Here is a 12552-nt window from a genome sequence, read left to right on the forward strand (position 1 = left end):
GTATTAAAATAAGTCAAAATTACAGGCAGCATGATAAATACAACCAGGCTGCATTAACACTTTACAAATATAATCGTGTATTATTAGACTGTGATTATCATGGAAATAATGTCACAAAGCAAAAAATATGAATGGTCCTAAACATATAATATAAATATGTAATAATAATAATAAAACAATTATATACAAATATAATAAAATATAATTTATATACAATAGTATATATACTGTTTTTCTTGGGTCAAAAATGAGACTTTTTCAGCAAGATCTTGCAGCACGTACAGTACCGCTTTCCCTGTGATTTCTTGCACCGCACACATACAGAAGAAAGAAACATCTCTGATGCACTTTATAATATGCCATTAACAACTAGATGTTTAGTTCGGTTGCATACACACTGCATAGAATGTTTGTAAATGCAGATGCCACTACTTGCATTTTTGGAAAGTTATTTCGGTTGTAGAATGTGGTTGTCACTCCCGTAAATGACTGAACTGTGTGTGTACAGAACAGGAGCATCAGGATATCAAAATATGTGACATTTCATGCTTTCCTCCAAACCAGGACCCAGCAGAACAAGTGAAAGCATTTTTGGCGACCAACCCATTTTTGGCAGAATTCAGTGCCCAACTGTCTCAGTACTCTGTACGTAATTGTTAAATAAGTCTTATAAAGTTTGAAGACAGATGCATTTTAACTGAGAGTGATACTAACTTCCACTACATATAATTGATCAGAAATCTGAGACCCAGATTCAAGAGCTACCTTCCACATGCATTGCGGGCCCCATCCTCTACGAAACTGACTCCCTCAAACGGTCCCTCACTGAAGAGTGTCGCATCTGGAAACGTGCGTTCGGGGCAGCTCTAAACCAGAAGGCGTCTGTGAGCATGGCAGAGATTAGCTCATTTGTGGATGGGGTGAGCAGGCAGCTGCAGCGGCCCATCTCTGACCTGGATGATGTGAGGGAAACTATGGCTGCCCTGCAGGAGGTACAGCAGGCAGAGATACGGATAGACACACTCATTGGACCGGTGGAGGAGTCGTTCACTCTGCTGAATTGCCATGATCTGTTCTTCAGTGATGGAAATGCGGAAAAGATTGATGGGGTCATGTATGCTTGGAAGGAACTTCATGTGATGGTGAGGGAAGTGTTTTTTGAGACCCCATGAAATAGTGTTAAAATAAATAGCAGTTTATTTTCTTTAATTTTTCTACTTTACATCTCATGAAGGAAGTAGAAAATCATCTTTACCTCGTCTTCTTGGGTTTTCATTTTGTAAGCATTTGCTTGTAAATGTATAATGATCTGTTTTTATTTTAAAGGTGAAAGGAACACAGGATAAGCTCTTGGAAGTTCAGCCTCAAATGAAGGCTGAGCTTGTATCTGGAGTTGAGATCTTCCAGAAATCTGTGCAAGATTACTATGCTGACTATGACATTAGGTAACTTAATTTGCATATTCTCTTTATGTAGTCTGTTATGAACATATATCAGTGATTACAGTGTCTTATTAAATCCTCTGTGTGTGTTCAGTGGTCCTGGAGTAACAGGTTTGGCTCCACGTGAAGCCAGTGACAGGTTGCAAGTTTATCAGGCTAAGTTTGACGAACTGTGGAGGAAATATGTCACCTTTTCCGGTGGCGAAGAACTGTTTGGCCTCCCTGTTAAAGGTACTTATGTTTTTTTCCCTTGATAATATGAGTTTATGTTCAGAAAGGTCATGGTAGACACAATTTTCTTTATGTTTTTGGAAAAAAGTCCATTATGCTCACCAAGGCTGAATTTATTTGATCAGAAATATAGTAGAAATAGTAATATTGTGCAATATTTTTACAATGTAATGTATTTTATTCCTGTGATGGCGAAACTTAAGTCTTCATTGTCACATGATCCTTCAGAAATCATTCTAATATGTTGATTTGGTGCTCAAAAAACATTAATAATAACAAAACAAAATAATAAATACATTATTATTACCAATGTTGAAATCAGTTGTGCTGCTTAACATTTTTTATGGAAACCATTAAATATTTTTTAATGATTCTTTGACGAATAGAATGTTCAAAAGAACAGCATTTATTTTAAATATTTGAAGTCTTTTGTAACATTATAAATGACTTTACTGCCACTTTTGAATAATTAATCCATCCATGCTGAATAAAAGTATTAATACATTTTTTTTAAACTTAAGGCGGGCGGGCGTACACGGTGCGATTTTTGCTGTTTTTGCTGTCGCAGATGATCGCGTGGAAACCGGTGATGCTTGCATGGTCGCCGCTCGCAGTGTGTGAGAGGAATTACGGGCCGAGCCGAGCATGTTACGAGCACTTTTTGTTGAAAGGAATGGCTACTGTTCTCTGCTTTTCAACAAATCATTTGCACACACATTTCTGTAATTTTTGTATCTGAAGCTATAGTTGCCTGCAACATTGAAAGCTCCGGTACTGTTTAGCACGAAAGCTTATGTGATTGCCGCCGGCTCGGGATAAAATTCGTGCAGGACAGTCATGCCGTGTACCAGCTGCTTTGACGCGATTATCGGGTTAACTGACTCGTAACGTGTGCAATATCTCACGACCTCCCGAGTGTCCGAACTCGCACCGTGTACGCCCGCCTTTACTGATCCCAAACTTTTGAATGGAAGTGTACACTTAGTTGTTAGAACTATTATTTTTTTGACTTTTCATTCTCTCATTTTTTCTTTCAGAATATCCTGATCTTCACAGAATCAAACGAGAGCTCAGTCTTTTGTCTAAGCTATACACCCTCTACAATTCTGTCACTGACAGCGTTTCTGGATATTACGACATATTATGGGCCGACCTCAATATAGAAAAGATCAATACTGAACTGCTGGATTTTCAGAATAGGTTTTAATGATTCTCACTTTCTTAAAATTTAACAAATATGATATGAACTAAATTTGAGAGCTTATTTTGTAATTCTTTTCAAGGATCCGTAAACTACCTGCGGCCCTGAAAGAGTGGCAAGCTTTCAATGACCTGAAAAAAACCATTGATGACTTTAATGAAACCTGTCCTCTGCTCTACATGATGGCAAATAAGGTGCCGTTAAGCAAGAAGCTGTTCATTGACATCATATTGCATTTATACACAGCAAACACACACGTGAATCTTGTATTAACATACACATTCACGACTAGGCAATGATGTCCCGACATTGGCAGCGCTTGACTGATATTACCGGCCACAAGTTTGAAGTGGAAGCTGTGAATTTTAGCCTAAGAAATGTCATGGAAGCACCTCTGCTAAAAGCCAAAGAAGATATTGAGGTATTGTGCAGGCTTAATATTCCATTACATCTGTGTACAATACCATGAAACATATCCTTAATGGTTGGAACCAGATTGATTGCATAAAAAGACAAGGCTGTCAGTATCTTAAAAATCTTCTGGGTACCAGGATGTGTGTATCAGCGCAGTGAAGGAGCGAGACATTGAGGCCAAACTCAAAGATGTTGTGACAGAATGGAGCAGCCATCAGTTCACATTTGCATCATTCAGGTCAGAGAAAGAATTTAATTTGTGATTAAATTCATTCATTTGTTATAAAATCAATTCATTTTTACAAAAGGCAAATAACCCTTTCAGGAATCGCGGAGAGCTGCTGCTAAAGGGATCAGACACTTCAGAGAAGGTGGCGTTAATAGAGGATAGTCTCATGGTGCTTGGGTCTTTAATGAGTAACAGGTATTTTGTTGAATACAGTTATACAATATTTTACATTTTTGTATTATTTTTTTCAAATTATTTAGATATGATTCTTTGATTTCCAAATATTATATATATATATATATATATAATGTAAATTTAATACTGTATTTTATTACAGTGGAATGTAAATTTGACTAAATTCTTGTTTTAGATACAATGCTCCCTTTAAGCCCTCCATCCAGCAGTGGGTGCAGAAGTTGTCAAACAGTTCAGAGGTGATTGAGAAGTGGCTGACTGTGCAGAATCTGTGGCTGTACCTGGAGGCTGTGTTTGTGGGTGGAGACATTGCCAAACAACTGCCACAGGTAGCTTGAATCCAAATACATTAACCCTTTTTGGTACCTGTGAGTTGTCAATTGTTTACATAGGCAGCTACCTTCTAAGGCAGATTCCTCTCTTCAGGCCATGTGTCCACCAGAGCGTAATTTCCTAATACTCACTCACATACATTGCACAAATACTGCTCCTTATATGAAGTACACAAGAGTGCATCATGATACATCAGTAGGGCGCAAATAATAGATGGCTAACCCCCAACCCCAAAAATTGTGGAATAGCCAATTTTGTTAATTATATGAAACTATTTTTTGTATTTAACGTTTCTGAAAATGTTCTCTCTGCAGGAAGCTAAACGTTTCCAAAACATTGATAAGTCATGGCAGAGGATAATGCAGCGAGCACACGAGATTCCTGGTGTGATTCAGTGCTGTGTTGGGGACGAGACACTGCAACAGCTGCTGCCACACCTTCTGGAACAGCTGGAAGTGTGTCAGAAATCTCTGAGTGGATACCTGGAAAAGAAACGTCTCGTCTTCCCGCGGTTCTTTTTCGTCTCTGACCCTGTCTTGCTGGAGATACTGGGTCAGGCATCTGACTCCCACACCATACAAGTGAGTTTATCTAACTTTGGGATTTTAACATTATGTCATAGAGCCACACAACAGTTCTCACATCAGTATGGTTACCATAAGCAGTATTTAGTAAATATTCAATGTTACATGGGTTGTTCAGATACCCAGATAAATGGGTTTTATTTTCATCATCAAACTTTATTAGAATGCAGCAGGTATTAAATGAACCAATTGTGTTTTATTTATTTATTTATTTGTGTCTTTCAGGCTCACCTGTTGAACCTATTTGATAATGTGAACAGAGTTGTGTTTCACGAGAAAAACTATGACCAGATACTTAGTTTTCAGTCACAGGAAGGGGAAACAGTGGATCTGAGTGAACCATTCAATGCCCAGGTACATTATTTCTGAGATTACCTTTAAATACCTTAAAAGGCATAAAAAAACCCCTCAATTGTAGCATAAAAAATGAAAATTCTACTGTCCATAAGTCCATAGAATAACGATCCACTGATAATGAAGATGGTTACTGATCTCACACCACAGGGCAATGTAGAAGCCTGGCTAGGTCTGCTACTGAATGGAGTCAAGAAGACCATTCACAACATTATACGACAGGCCAACATGATTATTAGTGACCAGGACTTTAAACTGGTGGAGTTCCAGTCGATGTTCCCTGCTCAGGTTGGACTGCTCGGCATACAGTTCATCTGGACCAGAGATGCTGAGCAAGCTCTCCAACTCAGCAAGTCTGACAAGAAGGTTCAAACTTTTTCATTACTTAGGCGTTTCTTGTCATATTTAAAATCAGGAGTTCTATATAAATGTTCTATTACAGTCTGACATTGTTTTGTAAGATGTTTCCCATATTTGTTGATTATGTTGTCTTTTTTTGAGCAGATAATGCAGACTACTAACCAGAAATTCCTGGATCTTTTGAACGAACTGATTGATATGACTACTCATGATCTGACCAAGATGGACAGAACCAAATATGAGACGCTCATCACCATACATGTTCACCAGAAGGACATTTTTGATGACCTGGTGATTGATTTTTGGGTTCTTCAGTATAAAACGGTTGCTAAGCATTACTCTCTTGAAACACCTTGACACTTGCAGACCAAACTGAACACAGTCCTTATACACCATTGGTATTCAAATGGCGGCTCCATCCGGACCGCGCCATTTTACCGTTTCTACAGTTTAAAGCACATCACAAGTGCGCAGGGTTGTTTATGGTAATGAATGATCTTTCGTCACTACATCCCCTAATATTTTTATCTAGAGCCAAAGGCACTTCATTCAAGCCTTTTCCACTTCCTGCGCATTGCTTTTCTCTCACTAAAGACCTAAAGCGCCACATTAAGAGCTGCAGATGACATGGTTATTTTAACAACAGTAGCAGAAACATAGTAAGCATAAAAATAGATATTTCTGCTAAAACACTGCAGAAAATGAGAATGCAGCAAATACAATTATTTTTGTTTGTCATACAAATGATTCAGACCGTTGAACAGCAGGTTTGCGACATGCTGGTAAATGTTGGTAAATCTCGGGGCCCAAGATTCTCATCTTTGACTATTTTGACTGTTTAGGATTTTTTTTCTTTTACAAAGTACTACGGATGCCCCGATGGGAATGTATAACTATTCCAAAGAAGTATTGTCCGGGCCTCTGCTGGGAAGGAAATATAGCGACCAGACCTTTTGAAACTTTATTTGAATACCCCTGTTATACACTATCATTCAAAAGTGTGATTTTTTTTTAATGTTTTTTTAAAGACTCTTATGGTCTCATTATTTTTGACCAAAATTAATGTAAATATCTGATGTTATGAAATATTTTTACAATTTAAAATGACTTATTTTTAAAGTAATATATTCTGAATTTTCAGCATCATTACTCCAGTCTTCAGTGTCACATGATCCTTCAGAAATCATTCTAATATGTCAATTTGATGCTCAAGAAACATTTCTTAATATTATCAATGTTGAAAACAGTTTTTGATGAATAGAAAGTTCAATAAAATAGCATTTTGATATAGAAATATTTTGTAACATTATCATTTTTTTATGTTTGCTCAATTCAATACATCCTTGCTAAAAAAAAAAAACTAAAAAAAACATACTGACCCCAAACTTTTGAACGGTAGTGTGTATTTCTTGAAAATTAACAATCATATTGATTAAGTGACCTTAATCTAAACTTCACATTGCCTTTGTATCTCCCCCTCAAGGTACGAATGAACATCCGGTCACCTTTAGACTTTGAATGGCAGAAACAGTCCCGCTTCTACTTCATAGAGGACACGGACAGATGCATAATCCAAATCACAGACGTGGAGTTTGATTACTGTAATGAGTATCTGGGCTGCACTGATCGTCTGGTTATTACACCTCTAACTGACAGGCGAGTGTAGATACATTGAAGAGGCCAGGTTGTAGAAACTAAGACAGCGTCAGCAAAAATGCCTCTTAATGAGTAGCACCCATTGTCTGGTGTATTAACCACTTGTTTATTTTTGGTTGGTTCCTCGCAGATGTTATATCACATTGTCCCAGGCTTTAGGGATGAGTATGGGAGGGGCCCCTGCTGGCCCTGCTGGCACAGGAAAAACCGAAACCACCAAAGACATGGGCCGCTGCCTGGGAAAATATGTGGTTGTCTTTAATTGCTCTGACCAGATGGACTTCCGTGGACTGGGCCGCATCTATAAAGGTTGAGTGCACCTTAACCTTAACTAACTTCTCAATCTGCTCTCCACCTCTAAAATAATCTTAAAGGAGAACTCCTTTAAAAAAACATTTTTTTGTAAATTTGGAGTGCTGTCAATACAGAGAACAACGACAAAAATTGATTGTCGCGCGCGTGATCATAGGTAACTAAACCTATGCGCGTGAACTCGACAATCGATTACTATGGACTTCGACCGAAAACAGGATGTAAATACAGGTATGTGCGCTGGCCGAATTAACTTCATTTTTATTCATATCTTTCACATCTACTGCAGTCAGATTCACCCCTGTTCACTCTGAAGGAATCACTCACAATGGCTGTGCACTTGTAATGACACATCAAGGATGTTAAGAGGCTAAAAGCAGGTTTAAAACTTGCCCCATTGAAGTCAACAGGGTGCAAATTTTAAAAAGAGGATAACACGGTGTAGGCAACACCGATTTTTGTCGTTGTTCTCTGTACTGACAGCACTCCAAATTTACAAGAAAATGAGCTCAATGTTAAAATTGACCGGAGTTCTCCTTTTACAAAGCACCGGTTTGACCCTTAATCAGAATAGTGGATGCATATTTAAAGTGTCTGACCTTTTTCATTGGCACTTCATGTTTATAATGTTTGTCAAACAGGATTAGCCCAGTCTGGCGCATGGGGCTGTTTTGACGAGTTTAACCGCATTGAGCTTCCTGTGCTCTCAGTAGCTGCTCAACAAATCTACATCGTCCTGCAGTGCAAGAAGAACAAAAAAACTCAGTTCATATTCACAGATGGAGATTTGGTGGATATGGATAAAGAGTTTGGCATCTTCCTTACTATGGTAAAGTGATGAAAAATTTGACCCACCTTGTCCTTCATGTAATTAATTTGCAGTCATCAAAGTAGCCTGCTGGGGAAACACCTTACATGTATTTGATGTACATGAATTTTCATTCATATTTTTTCTTCAATATTTTCCCTTCCATTCATTTGTCGTTTTTTAATCACAGAACCCAGGTTATGCTGGTCGGCAGGAGCTGCCCGAGAACTTGAAAATTCAGTTCCGCACAGTGGCCATGATGGTGCCTGACCGAGCCATCATCATGAGAGTGAAACTTGCCAGCGCAGGTTTTCGTGAAAATCAAGTCCTCAGCCGTAAATTTTATACTCTGTACAAACTGTGTGAGGAACAGCTTTCTAAACAGGTACCCACAATATATTACTAACTAAATCTAGTGGCTTTTTAATGTGTCACAAAGCCCTCCCATTTCAGTCAAGTCACTCTTATTTATATAGTGCTTTATATAAGCACCTTCACAGTAACAGTTAGGGAAATAACAGTGTTAATGCTGCAAACTTCAACTGACAAAGACAGTGGAGAAAACTGCAGTCTACTCAGCTTTATTTAACTTGGGTGGAGTTATAATTAACTTAAAACTAAATGTGTTTTAGTGTTGTATGACCCTATAAGTGTTTCTTATATTCTGTTTCAAGTGATATTAGGCAATTTTTTCTATTAATAAATTACATTAATGGACATTTTAAAATTGTAATCTTGGGGAAAATATTAGAATTTTTATCAAAAATCAAATTAACATACTTTTTTAAAACTATTTTATTATTTTTATTTATTAGTTATATGTTTTTGATATGTTTACATTGTTATTGTTGTTGCTATTGTTATTTTTTTTGTGAAGATTATGTTTTTAAATGATCACTTATTTTAAAATATTATTTAAAATGTATCACTTTTTAGTTTACCATGAATATAACCTTTGATGCTGATATGGCGTAAAGTGATAGATAAATAAATAGTAAATACATTAGATGTTTTCTTTGTTGATTGTCATGGCTTAGATCTTCCTGATAATATTCATAAGTTTTTATTGTTTAACAGGTTCATTATGACTTTGGCCTGAGGAACATCTTGTCTGTTTTGAGAACACTGGGTGCTGTAAAGAGATCCAACCCAAATGAGCCAGAAAAGACTGTGGTCATGAGAGTTCTGCGTGACATGAACCTCTCCAAACTGGTGACTATGATTGATCCAAATCTAAATAAAAACAGCACCTTGAAGCAATAGGATAAATGTGTCAGTGTGTCACAGACATTCTTAGCAACTGACTCTATTCCTGCCTCTTCCTCCATACAGGTGGATGAAGATGAGCCCCTGTTCATGAGTCTGATAAACGACTTGTTTCCGGGCATCATGCTGGATAAAGCTGGTTATCCTGAGCTGGAAGGGGCTATCACAAAACAAGCTGAAGAAGCCGGACTGATTGCACACCCACCCTGGATTCTCAAACTTGTGCAACTATATGAGACTCAGAGAGTGAGACATGGTCAGTCTTTATCCATTTTACTTCTATTAAAGTTATAAGAATGAGATTTTGTCAAATGCCCAGACTGTAGGCATGCACATTTTGACAACGTTATCCTTGCACTCAACCATCGATATCTTCTCTGTGCGTAGGTATGATGACCCTTGGCCCCAGTGGAACAGGAAAGACAACATGTATCCACACTCTAATGAAAGCCATGACAGATTGTGGAAATCCACACAAAGAAATGAGGATGAATCCCAAGGCCATTACTGCCTCCCAGATGTTTGGCACATTGGATGTGGCCACAAATGACTGGACAGATGGTATCTTCTCCACACTTTGGAGGAAAACTTTAAAGGCGAAGAAGGTGAGAGAGTTGTGTCATGAGCAGTTTACGGGATTGAATGTCAAGCTTAATCTTTAACTTTGACTCTATTGGCAATGTGTTTGTCATTAGTCACATTTTTATGGGTCCAACCCCAACTAATGAATATGTCTTTGGCAATTGAACAAGTAATTAGAGATTTAAATTAATAAAAATTTGAGAATTAATAAAAAAGTTTGATTGCACTGTCAATAAATGACCTGGTGCTCATGACTTTCACTTGTAAGTAATTAAAAATTCCAATTATATTACTCCATGGTAAAACATTTCACAGGGAGAACACGTATGGATTGTTCTTGATGGTCCAGTTGATGCCATCTGGATTGAAAATCTCAACTCCGTCTTAGACGACAACAAAACCCTCACCCTGGCAAATGGAGACAGAATACCAATGGCTCCCAACTGCAAGGTGGTATTTGAGCCACACAACATTGACAATGCATCTCCTGCCACTGTGTCCCGCAATGGAATGGTCTTCATGAGCTCCTCTGTTCTGGACTGGCAACCCATACTGCAGGCCTGGCTGCAAAAGATCCCAGCAACACAAGCTGAAATGCTACTGACCTCCTTCAACTCTATCTATCAGGTGACAGCTAGACATTAGGGCAGTATTTTGCATGCTCTCTGATACATAGGTTGTTTGAGTACAGCTTAACTGATACAACAATAATATTTAGCTTCATTTTGACGAGGTATCTAGAGACAAAAGATATAACCATCAATATAAAAAAGATCAATACAATGCTTTGTTACCATTAAGCTTCTAAGCCATTTAGGGGATTATGAATGAAAAGTTCTATTGATTCTTTGACATTGCCTAGGGAAAGGTCAGATCATTTTGTACAGTTTTGAAGAGCTCTCACAGACTGTTGATCCTATGAAACTGTGAGATATCTGAAACTATTTGCATTATTAATTTACACACCTTTCCCTGCTAACTACTACATTTTTCACAGGATTTGATGAATTTTGTCTTCACTGCAGTTTCCCCCAAAATGCAGCTGCTTGAATGTATGTACATCAAGCAGACCATTGATTTGTTAAAGGTAAACTCTGATGCACAGACACAATTATTTTCAAGAATGATTAAATGGCTTAACAAGCCAAAAGCTTGAGTAGCGTGTTATATTAATATAAACTAACAATGTAGATATGTATGCATAAGATCTTAAAAATATAATAATCGCGAGATATAATCTTGAAATTCAAGTAAAAGATTGTTTATTTATTTAATACAGGGTCTATTGCCAGAGGTTGAAGAGAAGCACCTAACAGAGGCATACATCAACCGTCTCTTCCTCTTTGCTGTGATGTGGTCTGTTGGTGCTTTGCTGGAATTGGAAGATCGAGTCAAGATGGAGGTGTTCCTTAAAAACCACAAAGCCAGGTTGGACCTGCCCTACACAGAGGGGGACCAGACCATCTTTGAATTTGTAGTCAGTGCGACTGGAGAGTGGGATCTCTGGTCTACAAGGGTAAGAGCATTCAAAGGTTAAAATTCTGTCATTAATTACTCACCCTTTCCGATTTCATCAAAAATATCTTAATTTGTGTTCCGAAGATGAACAAAGGTCTTACGTGTTTGGAACGACATGAGTAATTAATTACATAATTTTCTATAATGTTTAATGTTAAGTATAGATTGAAACCCATTAGTGATCTTTATATATTATTATATAATTATAGTCAGTCACATGCCACAAGTTCATGAATTAACTTCTCTAATTTTCCTTAGTTTTCTTTTTTTGCCAAAAAAAAAGTTTGTCTGTTTATCTTTTTATTCAGAGCATGAATGGTTTGTCATACCTTTTTCATGATTTGTCATAATACCTTTTAATTGCAATGTCATCATTAGGTGCCAGAGTATAACTACCCCAAAGACACGGTTCCTGACTATGCCTCCATTCTCGTGCCTAATGTCGACAATATACGGACAGACTTTCTCATGCAAACCATTATGAAGCAAGGCAAAGCTGTTCTGCTCATTGGTGAACAGGGAACAGCCAAGACAGTCATGATCAAGGTGCGTGTCTGTTTCAGTTAATCCATGCTATTATTAGCAGCATAACACAATTGCCTGTAAAATATGTACTATGAATGTATTACGAATAATTTAAAACTATTATAATTATTTTAAATTGTAATAATATTTAAAAATATTACCATCTTTACTGTATTTTTGATCGAATCAATGCAGCCTTGGTGTATTAAAAAAAATTTACCGACCCCAAACTTTTGAGCTTTAGTATATAGCTTAACTTAATTAAAGGTGAATAGAATTTAATCTATTTTAAGAGTTCTGCAAGTCATGCTATCCAAACCTTTCCACAGGGCTACACCAGCAAGTATGACCCAGAAACACAACTGAGCAAAAGCCTAAACTTCTCCTCAGCTACCCTGCCTGGCATGTTTCAGCAGACCATCGAAAGCTATATAGACAAACGCATGGGCACCACCTACGGACCTCCCGGAGGGAAGAAGATGACCGTCTTCATTGACGACATCAACATGCCAGTTATCAATGAGTGGGGCGATCAGGCAAGG

The 12552-nt window shown here is 37.7% G+C and overlaps 1 protein-coding gene across 1 annotated transcript in view; it reads left to right on the plus strand.

Moving 5' to 3' along the window:
• dnah5l (dynein, axonemal, heavy chain 5 like) overlaps positions 1–12552 on the plus strand; it is a gene marked incomplete at its 5' end in the record, with an annotated part of 44622 nt that overhangs the window by 14382 nt on the left and 17688 nt on the right. The window contains 26 exons of the mRNA XM_084102062.1: positions 565–645; positions 738–1142; positions 1327–1445; positions 1537–1673; positions 2711–2873; positions 2957–3068; positions 3167–3295; positions 3426–3526; positions 3614–3712; positions 3888–4041; positions 4360–4626; positions 4855–4983; positions 5134–5349; positions 5488–5634; positions 6827–7005; positions 7130–7308; positions 7953–8140; positions 8310–8504; positions 9197–9331; positions 9452–9641; positions 9773–9990; positions 10283–10594; positions 10965–11054; positions 11247–11483; positions 11864–12031; positions 12340–12546. Coding sequence (XP_083958188.1) covers positions 565–645; positions 738–1142; positions 1327–1445; positions 1537–1673; positions 2711–2873; positions 2957–3068; positions 3167–3295; positions 3426–3526; positions 3614–3712; positions 3888–4041; positions 4360–4626; positions 4855–4983; positions 5134–5349; positions 5488–5634; positions 6827–7005; positions 7130–7308; positions 7953–8140; positions 8310–8504; positions 9197–9331; positions 9452–9641; positions 9773–9990; positions 10283–10594; positions 10965–11054; positions 11247–11483; positions 11864–12031; positions 12340–12546 — 4557 coding nt within the window. The remainder of the gene's footprint in view (positions 1–564; positions 646–737; positions 1143–1326; positions 1446–1536; positions 1674–2710; positions 2874–2956; positions 3069–3166; positions 3296–3425; positions 3527–3613; positions 3713–3887; positions 4042–4359; positions 4627–4854; positions 4984–5133; positions 5350–5487; positions 5635–6826; positions 7006–7129; positions 7309–7952; positions 8141–8309; positions 8505–9196; positions 9332–9451; positions 9642–9772; positions 9991–10282; positions 10595–10964; positions 11055–11246; positions 11484–11863; positions 12032–12339; positions 12547–12552) is intronic.

Source organism: Abramis brama (genome assembly GCF_963993115.1).
Source record: "Abramis brama genome assembly, chromosome: 24".
Taxonomy (NCBI): Eukaryota; Metazoa; Chordata; class Actinopteri; order Cypriniformes; family Leuciscidae; genus Abramis; species Abramis brama.